At 51.9% G+C, this 18,865-nt stretch overlaps 8 protein-coding genes across 8 annotated transcripts; 2 read left to right on the forward strand and 6 right to left on the reverse strand.

Annotated features, from left to right (window-relative positions):
- Positions 1-4: 4 nt before the first annotated feature.
- BDW47DRAFT_73871 (acetamidase/formamidase family protein) lies at positions 5-1,861 on the reverse strand. The gene is made up of 5 exons (XM_024819723.1): positions 1,513-1,861; positions 1,434-1,452; positions 1,068-1,356; positions 734-1,007; positions 5-657 (listed from the first exon to the last, which is right to left on the reverse strand). Exons 1-5 carry the CDS (start codon positions 1,585-1,587, stop codon positions 79-81), a joined length of 1,236 nt encoding a protein of 411 aa, XP_024674965.1. The 5' UTR covers positions 1,588-1,861; the 3' UTR covers positions 5-78.
- Positions 1,862-1,918: 57 nt separating this feature from the next.
- Positions 1,919-3,761, forward strand: BDW47DRAFT_73944 (tetratricopeptide repeat protein). The gene is made up of 3 exons (XM_024819725.1): positions 1,919-2,550; positions 2,602-2,934; positions 2,989-3,761. Exons 1-3 carry the CDS (start codon positions 2,315-2,317, stop codon positions 3,509-3,511), a joined length of 1,092 nt encoding a protein of 363 aa, XP_024674966.1. The 5' UTR covers positions 1,919-2,314; the 3' UTR covers positions 3,512-3,761.
- A 220-nt stretch (positions 3,762-3,981) lies between these two features.
- Positions 3,982-6,597, reverse strand: BDW47DRAFT_73927 (dipeptidyl peptidase III). Its single transcript, XM_024819724.1, has 8 exons — positions 6,389-6,597; positions 6,132-6,333; positions 5,272-6,076; positions 5,173-5,222; positions 4,678-5,116; positions 4,553-4,626; positions 4,473-4,496; positions 3,982-4,413 (listed from the first exon to the last, which is right to left on the reverse strand). Exons 1-8 carry the CDS (start codon positions 6,478-6,480, stop codon positions 4,012-4,014), a joined length of 2,088 nt encoding a protein of 695 aa, XP_024674967.1. The 5' UTR covers positions 6,481-6,597; the 3' UTR covers positions 3,982-4,011.
- On the reverse strand, positions 6,553-8,424 carry usgS (transmembrane protein UsgS). Its single transcript, XM_024811383.1, has 5 exons — positions 8,268-8,424; positions 7,948-8,054; positions 7,690-7,862; positions 7,247-7,640; positions 6,553-7,177 (listed from the first exon to the last, which is right to left on the reverse strand). Exons 1-5 carry the CDS (start codon positions 8,323-8,325, stop codon positions 6,809-6,811), a joined length of 1,101 nt encoding a protein of 366 aa, XP_024674968.1. The 5' UTR covers positions 8,326-8,424; the 3' UTR covers positions 6,553-6,808.
- Positions 8,425-8,738: 314 nt separating this feature from the next.
- BDW47DRAFT_100252 (signal recognition particle 14 kDa protein) lies at positions 8,739-9,514 on the reverse strand. The gene is made up of 2 exons (XM_024811384.1): positions 9,304-9,514; positions 8,739-9,228 (listed from the first exon to the last, which is right to left on the reverse strand). The coding sequence occupies exons 1-2, from the start codon at positions 9,328-9,330 to the stop codon at positions 8,869-8,871; spliced, it is 387 nt and encodes a 128-aa protein (XP_024674969.1). The 5' UTR covers positions 9,331-9,514; the 3' UTR covers positions 8,739-8,868.
- A 162-nt stretch (positions 9,515-9,676) lies between these two features.
- BDW47DRAFT_73959 (MIF4G domain-containing protein) lies at positions 9,677-12,490 on the forward strand. Its single transcript, XM_024819726.1, has 2 exons — positions 9,677-11,075; positions 11,131-12,490. The coding sequence occupies exons 1-2, from the start codon at positions 9,701-9,703 to the stop codon at positions 12,357-12,359; spliced, it is 2,604 nt and encodes an 867-aa protein (XP_024674970.1). The 5' UTR covers positions 9,677-9,700; the 3' UTR covers positions 12,360-12,490.
- Positions 12,479-14,118, reverse strand: BDW47DRAFT_73963 (uncharacterized protein). Its single transcript, XM_024819727.1, has 2 exons — positions 13,957-14,118; positions 12,479-13,905 (listed from the first exon to the last, which is right to left on the reverse strand). Exons 1-2 carry the CDS (start codon positions 13,969-13,971, stop codon positions 12,622-12,624), a joined length of 1,299 nt encoding a protein of 432 aa, XP_024674971.1. The 5' UTR covers positions 13,972-14,118; the 3' UTR covers positions 12,479-12,621.
- A 231-nt stretch (positions 14,119-14,349) lies between these two features.
- On the reverse strand, positions 14,350-18,297 carry BDW47DRAFT_134146 (peroxidase/cytochrome P450 family protein; the record flags this gene model as incomplete). Its single annotated transcript, XM_024818024.1, has 9 exons — positions 14,350-14,497; positions 14,553-14,832; positions 14,881-15,535; positions 15,590-16,122; positions 16,172-17,286; positions 17,340-17,581; positions 17,632-17,729; positions 17,782-18,011; positions 18,261-18,297. 9 exons carry the CDS (start codon positions 18,295-18,297, stop codon positions 14,436-14,438), a joined length of 3,252 nt encoding a protein of 1,083 aa, XP_024674972.1. The 3' UTR covers positions 14,350-14,435.
- Between the last annotated feature and the right edge of the window lie 568 nt (positions 18,298-18,865).

Consider the following 18,865-nt stretch of genomic DNA (forward strand, 5'->3'; position numbering starts at 1 on the left):
GAAATGAAGACGAAGGAAACTCCGGACAGTATTCTTGAACATCAACCACGCATGGCAAGCTACAAAACAGGAGCCGAGCTATTTCCCCGCAAACGCACAAGACCCCATATCCCCCCTTACAACCTCCGCCTCGGGCCTAATATCAAAATCAAAAATATCCATCGGCACCCCCAGCGTGGTACACGCATTCGGAATGTCCACCAAACCCGCAATATGGCCCTGCACAGGCGCACTACTCAGCAGCAAATAAACCTGATAATCACTATACCCGTACCGACGAAGGTACTCAATAACCCTTAGACACGTCTGGCGATACGCGACGGTCGCATCGAGATAATGCTGCTTGCCGTGCTCGTCGACGGAGAAGCCCTCGAAGGTGAGGTAGCGGCCGGGGCCGAACTGCGGCTCGACGGGGCCCGGGTGGAATATCGGGGACTTCATTGCCAGTTTGGACATGCCGTCTTTGATGACGGTGAATTTGAGCGTGATGACGCCGGCCATTTCGATGGCGCCGCAGAAGGAGATCTCGCCGTCGCCTTGCGAGAAGTGCAGGTCGCCGACGGAGAACTTGGCGCCGGGGACGTGCACGGGGAGGTACACTTTTGAGCCACGGGAGAGGTTCTTGATGTCGCAGTTGCCGCCGTGTTCGGGGCGGCCCTGATTTTGTCAGTTTGGGGGGTTTATCGCATCGAGGATGGGGTCGGGGTTGAAAGGGTATGGTATTGGTACGTACGGGAATGGTTCGTGCGCCTTCCTTTCCGATCTTTGCCTTGACAGCTTCCTCGGCGGAACCGGCGTGGACGTTCTGCGGCTCAGGGGGTTTGGCAACGTCACGGCTGGTGGTGTTGGTAGCGATCAGCTCGCCTTCGCGACGGTTCCATTCCGCGAGGACCTCCGCGGAGGGAGCACAGCCCAAGATACCGGGGTGGATGAGGCCGGCGAAGCGCACATGAGGGATATGGCGGGAAGAGCAAAAGATGCCCTCAAAATCCCAGATGGCTTTAGCGCTGTGTATGACGGTGTTAGGCTGGAATTAGATCAAAGACGTGCACTGAGGTCGAACTTACGGTTCAGGATAGAGCTCATCCAAGAAGCCGCCCCCGTTCTGCGGGGAGAAGATGCCCGTGAAGCCCCACGGCCGGTCCTCGAACGGCTGCACGTCCTGGATTTCTACTAATAGGACGTCACCTGGCTCGGCGGTCTCGATGTCGAATGGACCGGAGAGGTAGTGGATTTGGGTGAGGTCGACGTTTTTGATGTCGTCGGCTGAGTCGTTGTTCTTGATCTGGCCTCCGGTCCAGTCGAGACATTCGATCTTGACGACTTCGTTGTTGGCGATCTTGCCGTAGGCGGGTACTAATGCTGTCAGTTTTGTTACAGACAGTAGGCATTACAGCCTTTTTGGGGATTCTGAGCGATTCTGTTAGACGTACCATCGGGGTGCCACCGGTTCTAGATCATAGATCGGGTCAGTATGCCACACGTAGAAACAATAAATATGATTAAACATACGTGCAAGCCAGCCTGCTCACTAGCATGCTTATCAAAGTCGACCTTCAAGGCCGTGCGAATTCCTTTGACGCCCATATCTTCGGCTGGGTTACTTGGTCCTGAACTTGGCTGTGGTATAGGAGAGATCGTTGTAGGAGAGATATCAGCCCCAATTTGAGACTAATGGCAGCTGTTATATAACGGCGAGGCACTACTCCACCAGCCGGAAACCATAACCGAAGAGTTGGAGATTCGGAGTGATGGAGATTGATAGCCAATAAATCCCAGCGGAGGACGTGTTATCCATGAATGTTGTCCGGCCCACATGACGTTATCTCCAACGATGGCTGATACCCCGCAAACAACAGCCAATAAACAGGCGAACCATTCTGGGTAGGTTGAGTCCTCTATCATTAGTCAAGTTATGTTATCTCCATCGTATTCCCCTCAATCCTACAACTGTCTTGGTATTGATCATCTTGGGTTCCACCGCTTATCAATGTTGTCGGGGATTTCAGGATGGTGGTTCCCGAGTTCGGAACACCGCCAGGTGGATCAATCGGGCAGCGTAATCCCAGTCGGTTTTCTAGATCGACCGGGGGGTCTATGAGGATCACACATAACCACTATCGGTCCTAATTTGTTGGACTCATTGAGGTCTTCAGATGAACCCCGTCTGTCCAAGAAACGCGCATCCGATGGTCGGACAAGGATGTGGAGAGACTGCTATGATGGCTTGCCCTAAGAGATTCTTTGTTTCTTTGTTATACCAGCATCTAATGAGGGGAGAGGCAGGTCTAGTCCAATCTTGGAATGAGGGAAAATGACAAAGAATTCCCCAGGAGCAAAACTCTCTCCCTCGAGGGTGAAGGCTCTGGAGAACTATCACCTCTTTCGACAGTGTGCAAGATGTCGCTCAGTGATCCTTTCCAAAAACGCAAAGACCCTTTACAAGACCATGGCGCTCTTGTATCCCGACTACATTGAGGAGTCGCTCCTAAAGGATGGCGCTCTTAGAGTGGACGATCCTGATTTGGCATTCATGTTGGACGAGAAAGAGTGAGTTCCACCATGATTGACACATTTATTCAGCGTCTAACCTGTCTATAGCTTTGTGGATGCTCGAGAGGCATTGCGTGAAGAATCTCTTATTTACAAGTCAACCGAGAGCGGGATTCTACTTATGAACCGGCATCACCGGGATGCTGCTATCAGCCGAATGACGATGAATGAACGGAAACAGGCCCTCTATCTCAGCATAGACATTCTCTCCGCACACTTTCCAGACACGTATAGTGCCGACGTGGGCCACCAGGCTGCCTCCTCGAGCTATTGTGAGAAGAGCTTGCCGCATATAGAAAGCATTATCAAGCAAAATGAACACTACAAGGTCTTTGAACCTAGGAATCAAGAATTTGCGGAGTTGCTGCTTCGCTGTTCTTGGTATGACCCCCTGTGATTGTGTCGTATCTCAACACCATGGCTAATTCGAAGTAGGTATCTTTATGAGAGGGAGGATTACAGCATCGCACTGTCGTACGTTGAGATAACACTCAAGAAGTTCGACGAAAAAGGCTCTCTTCCGTACGCGAGTGCTATTGATCTTCGGGGCTTGATCAACCTTGACATCTGTCGCCCCACAGATGCCCTAGAGTCTTTCAAAGAAGCATACAAGCTACGTACAGCGATACTCCCAGACAACGACCCCTTCCTGGCCGCCAGCCAGGTCAACATCGGTCTTGCATACACAGAGCTCGGAGAGCACGAAAATGCTCGAGAGTATCTCCAGCAGTCGATCAACATTCGCTTGATGCACGATAGTGATAGAATCGGCAATTCGTATAGCATTATGGCCAGCTTGCTGCTCAAAACGGGTGACCCTAGTGGGGCAGAGGCAATGCTCAAGAGTTGTCCTTCCCTAAAGGATTTCTCGGATGAGACTTTTCTGAAAACCGGCAATCCGCGGTTTTCTGGGTACGTACTGATTTTTGACATGAAATGCCGCTTGTTCTCAGACTAACATGAACTAGTGATATGGTCCTGCTCAGTAGGATCAAGTTTGAGCAAGGGCTCCTGGACGAATCACTTAGATTTGCTTCAAAGGCTCTGACCTTCCGAAAGAGTTGTTTGGGCGAGCGCCTCAAAGTCTGTGATTCCCTGCATCAGGTAGCTGTCCTTCTTCATCGCAGCGACAACACCGGATTAGCGGTGCAGCTACTCGAGGAATGTATAAAAATATCGAGAGGGCTCGCACCCATTGAGGGAGTAGGTCATCAAGCTCGGGCAAACTACAAGCTGTCACAGATGCTGGGAGAACTCGGAAAAAAGAGAGAAAGCGCAGGGTACCTTGAGATGGCAGGCTTCCTCAGAGAATCTCTCACCATAATCAACAGTGAGATTTCTTCTGCGGAAGCGGGCCCTTCCAGTTTCGAAAGAATTGTTCCGTGGATGCTATGGTAACGCATATGCGGCAGATCTCTCATGATCCTGATACGGGGTCAATCCGCCGGTGAGGCCAAGTCATGCGACAACCGCATCTATTCCTCGCTCGGCCCAGCTTTGAATAATACCAATAGTTGTTGGCTCATACTCTCGTAATTTGACTGTATCTCCATCAAGATACGTATTCGCATGAGAGAATATCAGTGGTGAATCCTTTTTTGCGATGACGATCTCCCTCCATTTCAAGGCCTCGTCGTCCACAGTAGTGAGGTCCTCGTAAAACGTACGGCAGCCAACGATATCTGCGGTGCACCGATACATGTGCAGTCTCAACAGCATGCGACCAAGGGAGGGCTTCCCTAGTTGAATCATGAGACTCTTGTCAACCTTCACTGTGAGTTTTCCGGCTTCTTGGTCGCATATAACAGTGTAGAGGCCCTGGGTGTCGCGGAGGAGATGACGAAGCATGGCGTAGTGGGCCTATATGGTTTGTTAGAACTTGGGCTGGATGTTGGGTAGGCGTTGGAGCATGAATTTACCCGGCTATGGGCTTGGCCCCATTTCTGTTCATGTCAGTATAGCTCAAGGATATACAGGGGTTGAAGGTTGAATAGCATACTTTTGTGGCAGGGTCATAGTTTTCTAAACCTCGAAGTCCGTCTGTACCTAGTTGAAGGTACAAGTTGTAGACAACTAGGGTAACTTGTCAGTAGCAGGTAGTCAATGGAGATGCAGTTGTCATACCGTCATCTGGTGTTACATCTCCTTGCTGGCTGTATCCAAACAAAGTCAATATATCCTGATCATCAATCAAGTAAGCTCCCACGAGCTCAGCCCTGCATTCGTCCACGGTAGTCGAAAGATCTCCAAAGACCCCAGTCCACGTCTGGCCAGGTCCATACCAGGTACTGACTGGCTTTCCAGTAACTGGGTTCATTGGCGGGTTATCCGGATCAAAGTTGAAACTACCTGGGGTGGACTCATTCAGGAACTTTCCGGTCCCATGTCCTAGAATTTCATGCAGAACAACCCAGATATAATATGCGTGAAAGCGGTTTTTTTTAAAGGTCTCTTGTTCTGATTCGTCAACCAGGTGTAGACCCCTTGGTCGACGACTCTCCGCCACCATGCGATTGGAGAAGATGATGCCTTTGTAGCCGGTTTCTTGACGGATATCGTTGTACTATTACTTTTAGCCTGCTATAGTCGTCACGGCAGTTTGACCTGTACACAACTCACGTTGGGGAGGTTTATCCCTGGAAAAATGATACTCGAACAATATGCAAGGCCTTGAATGATCAGCAAACTAGATTTTGAAAGAAAGGAAGACATTCATACTCTGAACGCTGGAAAAGTCTGGCGCTTCAAACTTCTCCTTCTCAAACGGCCCCTTGTCATCGCTGTCACCAGTCACCCACGGAAGCCGGCAGACAAACTTGTCCGCCATCCTTGACAACTCCCCCAGTACCTTGGTCTCTTTAGCATCAGGTATGCCCACGATTCCTTCAAACTCGGATCGAACCCCCAGTGGATCGCGGTAAGGCTCGACAAACCCGATCACTGTCTCCACTGGCGGGGCCTTGTCATTCACCCAAAGCCTTTGGGCATCTTTGTATGTTTCCAGATTGCCGGTGATAAAACTTTCTAGAAGTTTCTGTACCATGTGGTCCTGCGATTTATTAGAAGCGTACTGGAGAGCCTTCGACAAATAAGCGGATATGCGCGTCATCTCCTCTTTGTGATCTCCGTTCACCAGACGAATGATCCTCCCGTCGGAGGTAAGATCGCTGGATGCTTGGCAAGTCGACGTCTTTTCAGCCACCGATGCTTGGAGTATATTGAAGACTTCTATCTCCGGGGAGATGCGTTTCCTCTCCACTCGGGTGTTTTCCGGGAGTATGGCCAGCTCATCTATGGTTTTCGAAACGAACGCCATGTCATCCTGAAATGAGGGACCTTCAAGTCCTGGGTAATATGCACTCTGGGTCAAGTCAGACGGAGGTCCCAGACCGAGCGGCGTTTCCTGAAGAACTGCCCTCCCAACCTGCTTCCAGAGTACAGCCGCACGGGGGGAAGCAGATTCCGCTAGGGCAGCGAGTTTCTCTGCAGAGATAGCAGGCGTAAACTTTTGATCACCAGAGCCCTACATAGAATCCAAAAGGTTAACCCGTATCCAAAGGGCTAGTAGAAATTCTTACATAGTAGTTCCCCATATTAGACAGGAACGTCGCAGCGTAGTCCAGCAGCAGTTGTACATCATGGAACTCGACATCTGCCTGAGTAGCGAGGCGCTCCCAGTCCCCATCACAGCCGTCGTAGAGCGCAATTATGAAATCATATATTCCGTTGGCTTCCGGTGATACTTGTCTAAGCACAATGCGCGAGCCAGCCCATGCTGCCCTGGGTTCGGTTTAGTATGTGGTTTCATTGTTGCGCTGCGGGCAGCTCGGCTTACTTAGCCATGTAATGGGCATAAAGCTTCTGCTGAAGGTCTAGGCCATCGAATGCAGATGCCACTGAGAGCTGTGATATCTGGGGAGCTTTCATTATGGGAAAGGAACGGCGATTGGCTGGAGGATCTTTGTTTTCATGGGATTTGAACGAGCGATCATCGAGCGTTTATCTTCGCCATTTGATAGAGATGACCCCGCTCATGTGACTTGGTGGCTGCCAGTAAATGCCGGTGGAGACACCGTTTGAGGAGAATTATATGCGTTGAAACTAAATGTCTATTCCCTTTCATGAAACAAGATGCTAAGATACATGCAACCAGTCTCAGCTAATGCCCCCGAAATTTGATGTCATACTTGATGCTGCCTCGTACAATTTTATCATCAGAACCTTTCCCCGACTATCAGAACATTCCCCCGAATCGCTAATAGAACTTTCGAGGAGTAAGATCAGGAGTATCCGCCTTCCTCTCCTCACGCTTCTTAACAGCTGCCTCATTGATCTTGTCCAAGTTCTCGAGCGAAAGCTGGAGGAAGTCATGCTTGTTGGCCCAAGTCACCTGGCTCTCCGCAAAACCCTCGCTCTGGTCGGGATTCGGCGGGGGATCTGTGATCTTGGTGATCAAATAAGCAGTGGATGCTTCAGCCACGCCGTACATGAGGACCCCAATGTAGGGGGTTTTTAGGACAACGGTGAAAGCGAACGCAAAGCCGAACAGGACACCTTCTCTATCCAGGAACCAGCGACGCTTCTGCTCGGGGGCAAAGCGGATTCGGCAAAAGTACGGTTCCAGCTACTCTTGATATTAGTCTTGTCCTGTACTTTGAGGTTCGGCGTCCTTGATGTGTAGAGTGATACATACCAGTTCTCGCATTAGACTGCGCGAGGAAAAGTAAGTGTGAAGGAAGGACACGATGAAACTCTTGGGTAGCACAAGCCCGGTTCCGAAGATCACCGCAGCCGGTGTGGTCCCGACCGCCGACTGAAAGGTGTAGAACGAGGCAGCAGGCATCACGAACCGGCCAATTATAGGAACAAGAGAAAGCAGATAGACACCCAACATCATGCCAACTTTGCGTCCGTATCTGCGCATAAACAGCATGATTGCTTCGGGCACAGGCTTCGATACTCCCGTGCCGCCTTTGGTGGAGTACTGCACCAGGTGCGGATAGTACATGGCACGTAGAGTAGAAGGGTCTTCCGCTTTGTGTTTCGTGACATAGGTCGTATCGACCCATTGAAGAGATTGCATGAAGCTGTTTAATTAACAAGACGAACTAACGGGGGGAGGTGGGTAGACCGTACATCTCGTCCAGGGTGGGCGTCACGTAACGCATCAGCGTCATGAGTAAAAATGGCACCTGGAGGACCGACTGGTTCAGGAAGTTCAAACCCTCCAAAATCGAGTCATCCCAGGAGGCGCTCTGTAAGTCGACGAACAATGAAGTCGTCCAGAGGAGAAATCGTACTCCAATGATCTAATCCAATTGAAGATAGTGGCAAGTCATCAGTATTTACGTCTATGACTCGAACCTGCCAGGAAGAACCATGGAGGTACCATACCGGAATTTGAATGATCAACTGGATGATGATTCCCACTGCCACTGCCAGAGCGGCCTGTCGGAAGTGGTCATACTTGAAGAGTTCGGGGTTTTTCAGGACACGAATAGCTGTAGAATATATGGTCAGCCCGACGAACCGGCACGTGAAAACGACAAGCTATTCAGGTTTCCAATAGCCAACGATGACAACTCCAAAGGTGCAGAGAAAGGATTAAAGAAACGAAAGCCAGTGCGAAACTCTCAATTTGGGCCCGTGTGTGCATGCGAGGGCTATCAAACACCTAGATCGCTCGAAGCTTGATTTAGGGTAGGGGGACTGACTTCCTACGATGGTGAGCTGGGCGCCGCGAATCACGGCATTCGGCTCGAAATTCGACATGATCGATGCCCAGGTCGCTTAGATCCTCAAATAGAGTGATATGATTTTGAGAACGGCGGATCTCCCTCGTTCAGGTCGGGGGTTGAGGTTGGAGAGAGCGACAGGCAGATGCATAAACTGCGAGCATGGCTGCGTCATCGCCTTGTTGACCCCCTTGCAGCCTCAGGCAGGAATGCTATATGATGCCTGAGGCCCCACTAGATCTGTCCATTTCAAGGCGCTGTGCATGCAACATCCACGACGTTGACTTCTCTGGGGTTGGATGCCATTTTGAGATACTGTAGTCATTACATATCAAATCTACACTACTATGGGTCGTGTTGGAAGAGGGAAATCTCCCCAGACGATACCAGTTGCCAACCCATGTGCTCATCAGTTGTCCGGTGTATCAACATATCGAGTATTAAAAACACATAAGATTCCCTTAACGCCTTAGATGCAAGACAAACAGACGCAGCCCATCTATCCACGGTTTCTACCGCTACCATCAGTCGGCCATATACCGAGTTCCTGCAAACGACAAAAAAAAGAAGAAAAAAACAATCACGCTTTGGCACCCTTCGCGGCACCGCCCTTGGCCTTGGCCTTCCCCTTCTTCCGGTCCCGCTTCTTCAATCCCGTCATGCCAGCCTTGCACACTTCCGCGTAGCGAGCGTAGAAAGCATCGAGTTCTTCAGGCGCGGCAACAGTTGACAGCTTCACTTTGGAGGATGACTTCTTTTTCTCGACTTTGTGCGTTTTCGGGTTGGGCGCATTCGTGTTACCGTCCGTGGCGCGGATGAGGATAGAAGGTTTCGAGGAGGAGTCCGGGGTGGGATGAAGGAGAGGCTTTTGGGTGAGCGTCACGGACCCGCGAGATTTTTGGGAGGTTTTGGTGAGGAGGTCGGACAGGGACGAGAAAAACTGGTTACTTGTTAGCTATGCTGTAAACAATAGGATATACGGGATAGGTGTAGTAGCGAGAACAAGTGTACATACCGCGTCGTGTGAGAGAGGGGCAGGCATCTTGAAATCCTAGTATGCCCTGACGGCACAAGTACAGATTGCGGGTTTGTGGGTCGAATGCGCGCAAAGTTCGTGCCTCGCTCCGCTGGATTGGAATGGCAGAACAAGAATGACTGATCTATGCGGTACGCAAGAAAACCTTCAAATCTTGCTGCAGTCAAGACGTACAGTCTAATTAATTGACCAAGAGAGGAATGCGAGTGACGATGAGCGGTGGGGAGAGAAGTGGGAACACCCATAGACTCCGCATTTGTGGGCTCACCGCCTTGGGCTTCCGCCTCCGCTCCGCTGCTTTTCTCTCCGGCATAAAAAAAAAGTCGTTATGCGATTCCTCGATCTACACAGATTTAAAACAACACAATAGTCCACCATGCGGCGTCCCATGCATTTAACGACCGGTCTGCCTCGGAACCTTCGAGCAGAACTCGGTATCAAAGATACATATGGAGATAAGAAGAAAAACAAACGCTCGGGACCCTTGACGCGGAAAGATCGCCGACAAGCGGAGCGATCGAACAAGAAGACGAAACGAGCGCCGATTCCAGCTTCCAAATATAGCAGTGGGAAGCAGGCCGACGATGACGACGAGGAGGATGACGATGAGGATGCATTCGACGGCTTTGACGGCTCTGGAATGGACTCGGATATGGGTGAATCGGCTGATGAAGTTGCGACAAACAAGTCGAAGTCGACAAAGACGGCCGACCAGAAGCCCAAGTCTATCTTGAAGGCTAAAAAGGGACAAGACACGGACCCGGACCTCGAGAGTGAAGAAGGTAGCGAAGAAGAGGACAAGCCTCGCCGGCGGAACATTACGGCAACGATGAAGGACAAGCTAGACCAGGATGACGCGGAAATTGCGGCACTTGAGAAGAAGCTTGGAATGAAAAAAGGCAAGAAATTGCCGAAATCCTTCCAAGAAGACGGACTTGAGGATCTGCTTGGCGAGCTCGACGAGGGGTCGGGCGATGAAAAGCGCAAACGCAAAAGAGAAGCCGACGAGTGGCTGCTGAGCAAAAGAAGAAAGGCTCAAGGAATACAATCCGAAAGCGAAGACGATGATGAGGACATGGATCTTGGAAGCGATAAAGACATGGATGACATGGAGGGTGAGGATATGGAGGACCTGGAGGAAGACTTTAGCGACGAGGATGACCAGGAAGACGAGGAGACCAAACCGACACCGAAGAAAAAGGAAAATCCTTACGTCGCACCGGTTTCCGAGAAACCAGCTCAAAAATATATCCCGCCGTCACTTCGAGCTGCCGCTAGCCCTGAATCCGAGTCCCTCACTCGATTGAGACGACAGGCCCAAGGACAGCTGAACAAGTTGTCGGAAGCGAACCTTGTCTCCATCCTCGCCGAATTCGAGAAGCTTTATCGTGATCATCCCCGACAAAATGTAACGTCGACACTGATATCCCTGTTGTTCGGTCTCATTTGCGAACGGTCGGTCCACCAGGACACCTTCATGGTCCTCCACGCTGGGTTCATTGCGGCGATATACAAGATTGTGGGGATGGACTTTGGTGCAGAGCTTGTACAAAAGGTTGTGGAGACTCTGGACGCAGGTGGGGACGAAAGAGGGAGCTTTGAAGGGAAGGAGTCTACCAACCTGATATCTCTGCTGTCCCAACTCTACAACTTCCACGTCATTGGAAGTGCCCTGATCTTCGACTACATTCGCCTGTATCTCCAGGACATCACAGAGGAGAACACCGAGCTACTCCTCAAGATTATACGAAGTCAGTACCTTTTCCTCTCCCTAAGACCGACGAGAAATATCCCTAACAAGAACAGACTCTGGACCTCAACTCCGTCAAGATGACCCGTCTTCCCTGAAAGACATCGTCCTCCTGATCCAACCAGCCGTCGCCAAAGCCGGAGAAGCATCTCTTTCCGTCCGTACGAAATTCATGATCGACACAATCACCGACTTGAAGAACAACAAAATCAAAGCGGGAGTCAACGCAAACATAGCATCAGAACACCTTACCAAAATGCGCAAGATCCTCGGATCCCTAAACAACACGCGCGTCGTCCGCGCCTCCGAACCCATCAGCATCTCACGAAACGACATCCACAACTCCACCAAAAAGGGCAAATGGTGGCTAGTAGGCGCCAGCTGGCGCGAAGACCCGCTCGAGTCCGCACGCCAGGAACTTTCCGGCCTCCCCACGGACAGCAAAGCAGCAGCAGCAGTCGAGGACGACGACAGCGAAGGCGAGCCCGACCTAGTCCAGCTCGCCAAATCCCACCGCATGAACACCGACGTGCGGCGCTCCATCTTCGTGGCCATCATGTCCGCCCAAGACTACCAAGATGCACACGTGCGACTCCTCAAGCTCCGCCTGAAACGCGTCCAGGAATTCGAGATCCCGCGCGTGCTCACCCACTGCGCCATGGAAGAGGAATCATACAACCCATACTACACGCTCATCGCGCGGCGCGTGTGCGGCGAACTCGGCCGCCGCCTCAAAGTCTCCTTCATGTACACGCTCTGGAACGCGTTCAAGCGGATGGGCGAGTCAGGGGATATGGGCGATGACGACGACGAAGACGACGCGTTCGGCGCCGAGGACGAGGAAAACCAGCTGCCGATGAAGGCGCTCGTTAACCTCGCTAAGATGTACGGCACGCTTGTCGCGGATGGGACACTGAACCTGGGCATCCTAAAGACGCTTAACTTCGCTTACCTGCAGCCCAAGTCGAAGACGTTCGTCGAGCTGCTCCTGATCACTGTCATTCAGCAGTCGCAGAAGGCGAAGACCGCAGCCAAGAAGAGCAAGAAGGACAAGAAAGAGGGCCAAGATGTCGAGTCCGAGAGGGACGAAAGGGCCCTGATTGACATTTTCCTCCGGACTAGAGAGACGCCGCAGATCGCCAAGGGTCTGATTTTCTTCCTGCGGAAGGTGGTGGCTAAGACGGACATTGTGTCGTCGAGCAAGGAGCAGAAGATGGTGAAATGGGGTTGCGGCGCGGCGGTGGATGCGTTGAAGGTGGTGGCTAAGGAGGAGGAGGGGGTATGATGATGTCTTTGTAGGTGATATATTTGTTACATTCTCCGGCGTATGGTTGAGGATTGGTTCCTGGCGAACTGGAAAAAAAGCTTTGCATATATAAATATTCTTTTCTTTTTCGAATCCCTTATGTACATGGTTTCCATCGTGATCGAATGATCAATGTCACTTGGCAGCAAGTGAAAGGTCTCCTTGCGGTCTATCGCTTCCTCAGGCCGGGTATCATATATATCATACAATTCATGTCTGTCAACCCCATCTAGTCGCAGAGCTAGGAAATCAAGTCCCACTCCATCCCTACGAGCCATTTCCCTGCACTAGCAGTCTCAACAGCACCTTCCAGCCCGAGATCACTCAGCTCGATCTCCCAGACCAGCCCCCGACACACCCCGATTATGCTTCCAGATTGTAGATCGGGAGCTCGACTCCGTATGACCTGCTCGGTTGGCGATGCAGTGGGCCGCGCACGAGGGGGACCAAAAAGTACGACATTCTTAGTAGGTTCAGAGTCGGCCGGTCCTTGGGTCTCCTCTGACAACGTGAGAACGGGATATCCCCTTACGAAGGCCAGGGGTCCCGAGCTTGTCAGCGTCGTCTGTCGGACACTAGCAACCTTCACAGCAAGAGCATAATCGTGCACGTCTGGGGCGGGACGAGAGGAGAGGCTCGTCATATTCGCTTGGTCGCGCTTGGCTCCCATGTCCAGAATCCAACTGCGCACCTCGGCAGCCATGCCGCCGGCAGAGTATGTTGGGCCGCCATCTCGTGGACGGCCACGACGGCCGAGTATACGCGAGGAGGGAGAGAATGGGGTGGGGATGGCGGCTGCTGAGTTGTCTACTTGCGACGGTGAGGGGGGACGCGGGAGGACGAAGGCGGGTTTGCGGGTCGGGTTCGGAGTACTGCTTTGAAGATGTGATCTGAAACCGGACGGTGGTAGCTGGCTACTTTGAGGATGAGCATCGGTTGCGGAGAGTACAAAACGTGGTTGGCTGCGGAGAGTTGATGGAGGTTGTGTGTTGGGAGTCGACACTTTCATCGGGGTGGCCATTAGACAAGAAGGCCCTGGGGTGTACAGATTCGCCTCAATCGCGGGTGATCCGGCAGGCGATGGAGGAGAGGAAGACACTATCATATCGGTGGGCGGTTTCCTCCGAGGCTGTACTGGCGTCTCCGTGTCGTCCATCAGGGTAGAAACGCGACGTCGCTTTGAGCGATCTGATGTCGGCCCAAACAACGCCTCGAACTCCTTATCGAGAAAACCTGCATCTTGTGGAGGACTGCTGCTGAGAGCGACCCTCCTTCCATTGTCGTCTACATCTTCATCGTCCTCGTCTCGATCCTCAATGACGTCGTCGCGTCGCGTCGCGGAGGTTCTTCCTCGTTTTGTGGCGACCGGGGTCGACAATAAATCGACATCATCCGCATCAATCGAGTCATTGCTTTCTTGTGTACCTCGATCAGGGCCCGGGGTGCGTTGAGAAAGCAGAAAGCGCGGGGTGGATGCGAACTGAGGGCCGGCCGGAGGATAGGCAGAGGAGCGGCGGAAAGGCGTCTGCAGCAGTCAGTGAATCTGTTCCCAACCCAGCGGATCCATGCAATTTACGCCTAGTGGGGGCATAAGGGGCAAACGAGAGCCAGACAATCCAACCCCGGCATGGCTGAGGAACGTGTGGGGAATTGAGAAGTTGATAAATCAGAAAACCGGAGGGAAGCGAAGACGGACGGAAAGTTGACGCAAAGCGGGCGATCTCGATAAGGACGCGATCTGCCGGCAGATCATTTTGCGGTCTACACCTTCATCCTCTGCTCTCCTGGAATCTCCTCTACATATACTCGGGGATGAATAAATCTCGGTCAAAACATAGGTGGAAATGGAGGAACTATCCATCATTCGTCACGATGGCACCACATATACAGATTACCAACGCCTCCCATTCCTTTGAACGGCTACGTACTGGAAAGATGGCTATCCAACACAATCCATACACCAACATGCGTCCAGTATAAGCGTAATTAAGATTATATATACTATGAGGTTCCTCCATGGGGTTCCAGCATACCGACAGAACCGTCAATCAAGGCTCAAACAGAACCGGCACGAACAGTCGACTGCGGGACAGGCCCATCAAAATGAACCTTGAAAGCTGTACACGCAAGTCAGTAACGAATCTCCTATCGAGCAAACAGCCAGACACATACACATCGGGAAGGCAAAGAAGCTCGTCTCATCCTCCGTCATATAACTGTAGAAGTTATTCGGCCGGGGGATCTTCTTCAACTGGCCCTGGGGGCCAGGGGCGGGGCGCAGATTGTCTAGACGACCAACAACGCGAAGCATAGCCGTCAATGCGACCTTGCTAGCTTCTTTTCCCAGGCAGGTGTGCGGGCCCACGCCATAATGGATGTAAGACTCCATGGGGCGGTCGAGACGGACGGTTTCGGGGTCTGGGAAAGCGACGGGATCCTTGTTTGCATCCACCTGCGTCGTGTTAGTAAACTCCTATTTGCCGGGAACGGGTGGACTAACAAAGCTGACAAAAACCTTATCACCAGGCTTGATGCTCAAGTGGTGACCGTTGTCTTCCATCGTGACGGGCGCCTGGGCTTCCCGGTACGATCCGAAGATCCCATGCAGTCGGATGGCTTCCATGCAGTAGCGCAGGAGCTTGTCGTCCGAGGCAGGGGTGTCTTCCTTGGCAATGCGGTGGATGGCAGGGAGATGCTCCTTCCCTTTGTCGGAAAGATAATAGTCTATGATCTGCGTGAACACTTGTGCCTGGTTGGGCACCATGGCGACTGCGGTGGGCAGAATCTGTGACCAGGTGATTTCCGACGCATCCTGTCCTGTTTCCAGTAGCCGTGCGATCATATGTGCTCCATAGTCTTTCAAGGGATGATCACTGGTGTGGAAGTTCCCCAAGAACGAGGACAACAGTCGGGAGCTCTGAGTGCTTTTCACGCTGGTCTCGACTATTTTACCCAGACCCTGGGCCAGATCCCTGGCTTTGTGGCGCAGAGGGAACGACTTGGCCGGATCGACGTCAAAGAAGATCGCTGTGAAAATGGCAGCCATGATCATATACATTTCATGTTCGGTATAGATCCCGTGCGGACTTTGCTCTGTCTTCAGCGGAAGCGAGAAGACGTTCGAGGCGAAGTGCACATGGGCCAGGTTACCGACACTAGGTAGATAGTCCAGTTAGAGCGTTCTGCATGTCCACGACAGGGTCACTTACTCGCGAGTGATGTCAACCTGATTGACCTTGCCCAGCGAGCATGACTTCTCGCGAAGAAGCCGCTCAGTCTCGGCTATATAAAAGTCTTTGACATGCTGATGCCACTGACCAATATAGAGGGATTTCCCCATGGACTGGCGCTGGGTAGAATGGAACCGTGAATCTCCCGACAGCATAAAGTAATAGCCCCCTTCGCCAAACACGTACTCAATTGCCTCGCCCCAGGTGACGTGGAAAGTGTCCCGATCGTTCAGAATCTCCCTAACATTCGGGTACGCAAAGACATTGGTCCTCGGGGGGGTGAAGGATGGTCGATCCCAGGAATATTCCTTTTCTCTTCCCAGGCCCTGCATGATCAGTTTGTTCTCCGACGGGATCGTCATGGGATAGTGAGCATAGATGGAGTCGGACTTGAACCAGTTGGGGAATGCGCGGAGAGCCAGTTTGTAAAAGACACATCCTTGGTTGGTCTCCAGGTTGTAGTGCGACTCGGTGAAGCCCCAGTTGGTGAGGTTCCTGGCGTTATAGTCCAGCTGGATATGTTAGGAGGGCTGACCATTATGGCATGAATACATCACGTACAGTATAAAATCGATCACCTCGGACCAGAGCAACCGCGTCAGATAAGACAGCGCGCGAAACAGTATAACCTGGGGCAATTCCCACCCCGGGGATCATAGGATCCTTCGCTTCTTCGGCCACAATACCCGGATACAGTTCCACATAATCCGGCTTCTCATACAAGTGTCGAAGCCGGTTTGCAACCTCCGGGTCTGAGTTAATTTCCTCAAAGCTCTTGTAGGGCTTCAGGTCAAAGAACTTGCGGAACTCGTTGAGAGACCCGACATTCCACCGGCGCGCCTGTTCAATTCCGAGGATCTCGACAGCGCGCAGTACCTTGGGAACATTGCGTGCGCCGAAAGACCCGGCTACGCTCTCGGTAGCTTCGGTCAGGATGTTAACCAATTCCTCGTCTGGGAATTTACCGTCGCTCTGACGCTCCATCTGGGCGAAGGTCCGCTTGGAGGGATCTGGGTTCAGATTCCTTCCGTACTCACCCAGCGCCGTGAAAAGGTCTTGAACCGAGGCATCTTCGCCGGGCTTGCCCACCAACTTCTCATACGTCATATCAGTCCATTCCTCGTCCTGCTGGCTGATGGTGCTGTGCCAGCGGTAGGCCAGGTTGAACTCCGCCGAGCATTGGTTGCCCATTCCGGACGGCGTCTTTTCGTGTTCGCCCATTTTCACGCGGGGGTCCAGGCACCAGGTGCTGTTTGTGCGGTTGAGGTTGACGATCGTGCGCAGGTAGTCGTAGAGCGTTATGTTGATGTACAGGCCGCATGTGATGAGCCGGCCCGTTTGAAAGAGATCGTTGTCGTACTTGGTCCACGCTTTGTTGGCCTCGTCGGGTGAGAGTAGTTCGTCCTTGGGCTTCGTGAATCGACCGTTCTCGTTGATCAGGGCCAATTGCTCGACCACATAGTTGTGATATCGATTCAACATGACCAGGAGGACACCGCAAGCTGCTGGCAGCGCCTGCAGTCTGAACTCGCAGAAACAATCCGGCTTCAACTTGCCATCCTTAAAGGTTCTGATCGTGTTCTGGTCCTTTTGGGAGTCTCCGTATAGAATGGAGAGGTCCAGATAAGACGAAGTATTGTTGATGTTCTCATCCTTGCGGTCGGTCTGGAAGATATCTATATCACAATTAGGTCTCTTGGTAGGTGTGAGCTGTCATCGTGGACAATACCATGAATTACTAGCGAGGCCCAAGTGAAAAATATGCTGGAAACTTTATTCGGATGGGGCTTGAATTGCTCTCGAGCGAACAAGCTATCAAAGATCAAGCCAGGGTCTGGGAGATTCGGTGGCCTGGTGGTCGTAGGACGGACTGTTCGGGCATACTCCGTCTTGGCCGCCCCCAGAGCTGGCATCGAAGGGTTATTATGGGAGCCGTCCGCAGCCCGGTATGCGTATTTCTCTCCGACATAACTGAATGGTCAGTTTCGACCGGTTGGGACAAGCTTGGGCTGGAGACATACGTCGATGGAGGATGGGGGAGTGTTTCCCAGAGCTCGTTCAGAAACAAATTGGTCAATCTGAACCGCATCTTCGAGTCGTCGGGCAATCGGCTGACCAGCTGGACACACGACAATTAGCATCTTTGCGCTGACAATCTCGAGATTCCGTACCTGGATAATATGCTCCATCATCATCGTCTTATCGTCCACAAAAGCCCCCGACAATTTATTCTCGAGCATCGAGACCAGCGTGCTAGCATCCTTCATACCCAGGGCCCGGAAGTCGGCCCACAAGCCACCGCTCGATTCGTCTTCGATGTAGCTACCATCGCCGGTCTCTGTCGGGAGGGGGCGAGTAGCAGCGTGGATGAGTTTCTTGAACTCCTGGAATTTGGACGTTTCTGCCTCTTCGATGCTCTTTTTTCTCTCCGGAAGCACTTTGCCAGGAGGCGCTCTGTGCTCTGGGACGATCCCGTGGGAGGCAGAGGCCACACTGTCTTCGTTGCCGAACTTCATGGCTTATAGCTGTTTCAGTGTCTGCTCTGCTGGTGTGGTGGAATTGAAGCCGGAAAGACCGAAGATCAGACTATGTTCTAACTATACATGGCCTCACGACGGACGGTCAATCCTGCCTTCGCATTGAGTTAAACCCCCCCTCCCCGTGACCTTGCCCTTCGTCGTTGACATCATGGGCATCTGGCCCACAAGCACATGGTGAATATTACGGGGGAAAAGACAATGGGGTAGCTTGTCGCGTCCGCTGTGGTAAATGTAGACACTTCCTAATGCGGCGGGTATCGATGTGATCCACGGTTAGGGCATCATGTCAACTCTATCAATACCAGCCGGAACCCCACGGCAACCCATCACCCAAACAAGAGAAATTTTTGGTACAGCAGCACATAAAGCGATCGTTTTGGCATCGGGTAGATTTGTGTGGACTCTACCGATATGTGATATCCTGCTTCACAGGAATTGAGTTTGTCTAGACTTATGTTGCTGGTTGCATGCGTTCAGGTTGATGAGGTCATAAGAGTACTCCGTTAAGCTTTACAGCATGCCAGCTATTTTTCCGTCCTTCCTCCTCTGAATAGACTGATTCGAGATGACAGGTTCATCAAGGTGTTGAACAGTCTTGTCATTCTGGTCCCTATAGGCAAACCTTGTCAGGAATCCATAAGTAAAGCCAGTGAAATAATCCCTTTTCGAACAACACGTTCAATATGGCGCATTCCGCAAGCCTCGGCCCAAAACA

This window comes from Aspergillus candidus (genome assembly GCF_002847045.1).
Source record: "Aspergillus candidus strain CBS 102.13 unplaced genomic scaffold BDW47scaffold_6, whole genome shotgun sequence".
Lineage (NCBI taxonomy): Eukaryota > Fungi > Ascomycota > Eurotiomycetes > Eurotiales > Aspergillaceae > Aspergillus > Aspergillus candidus.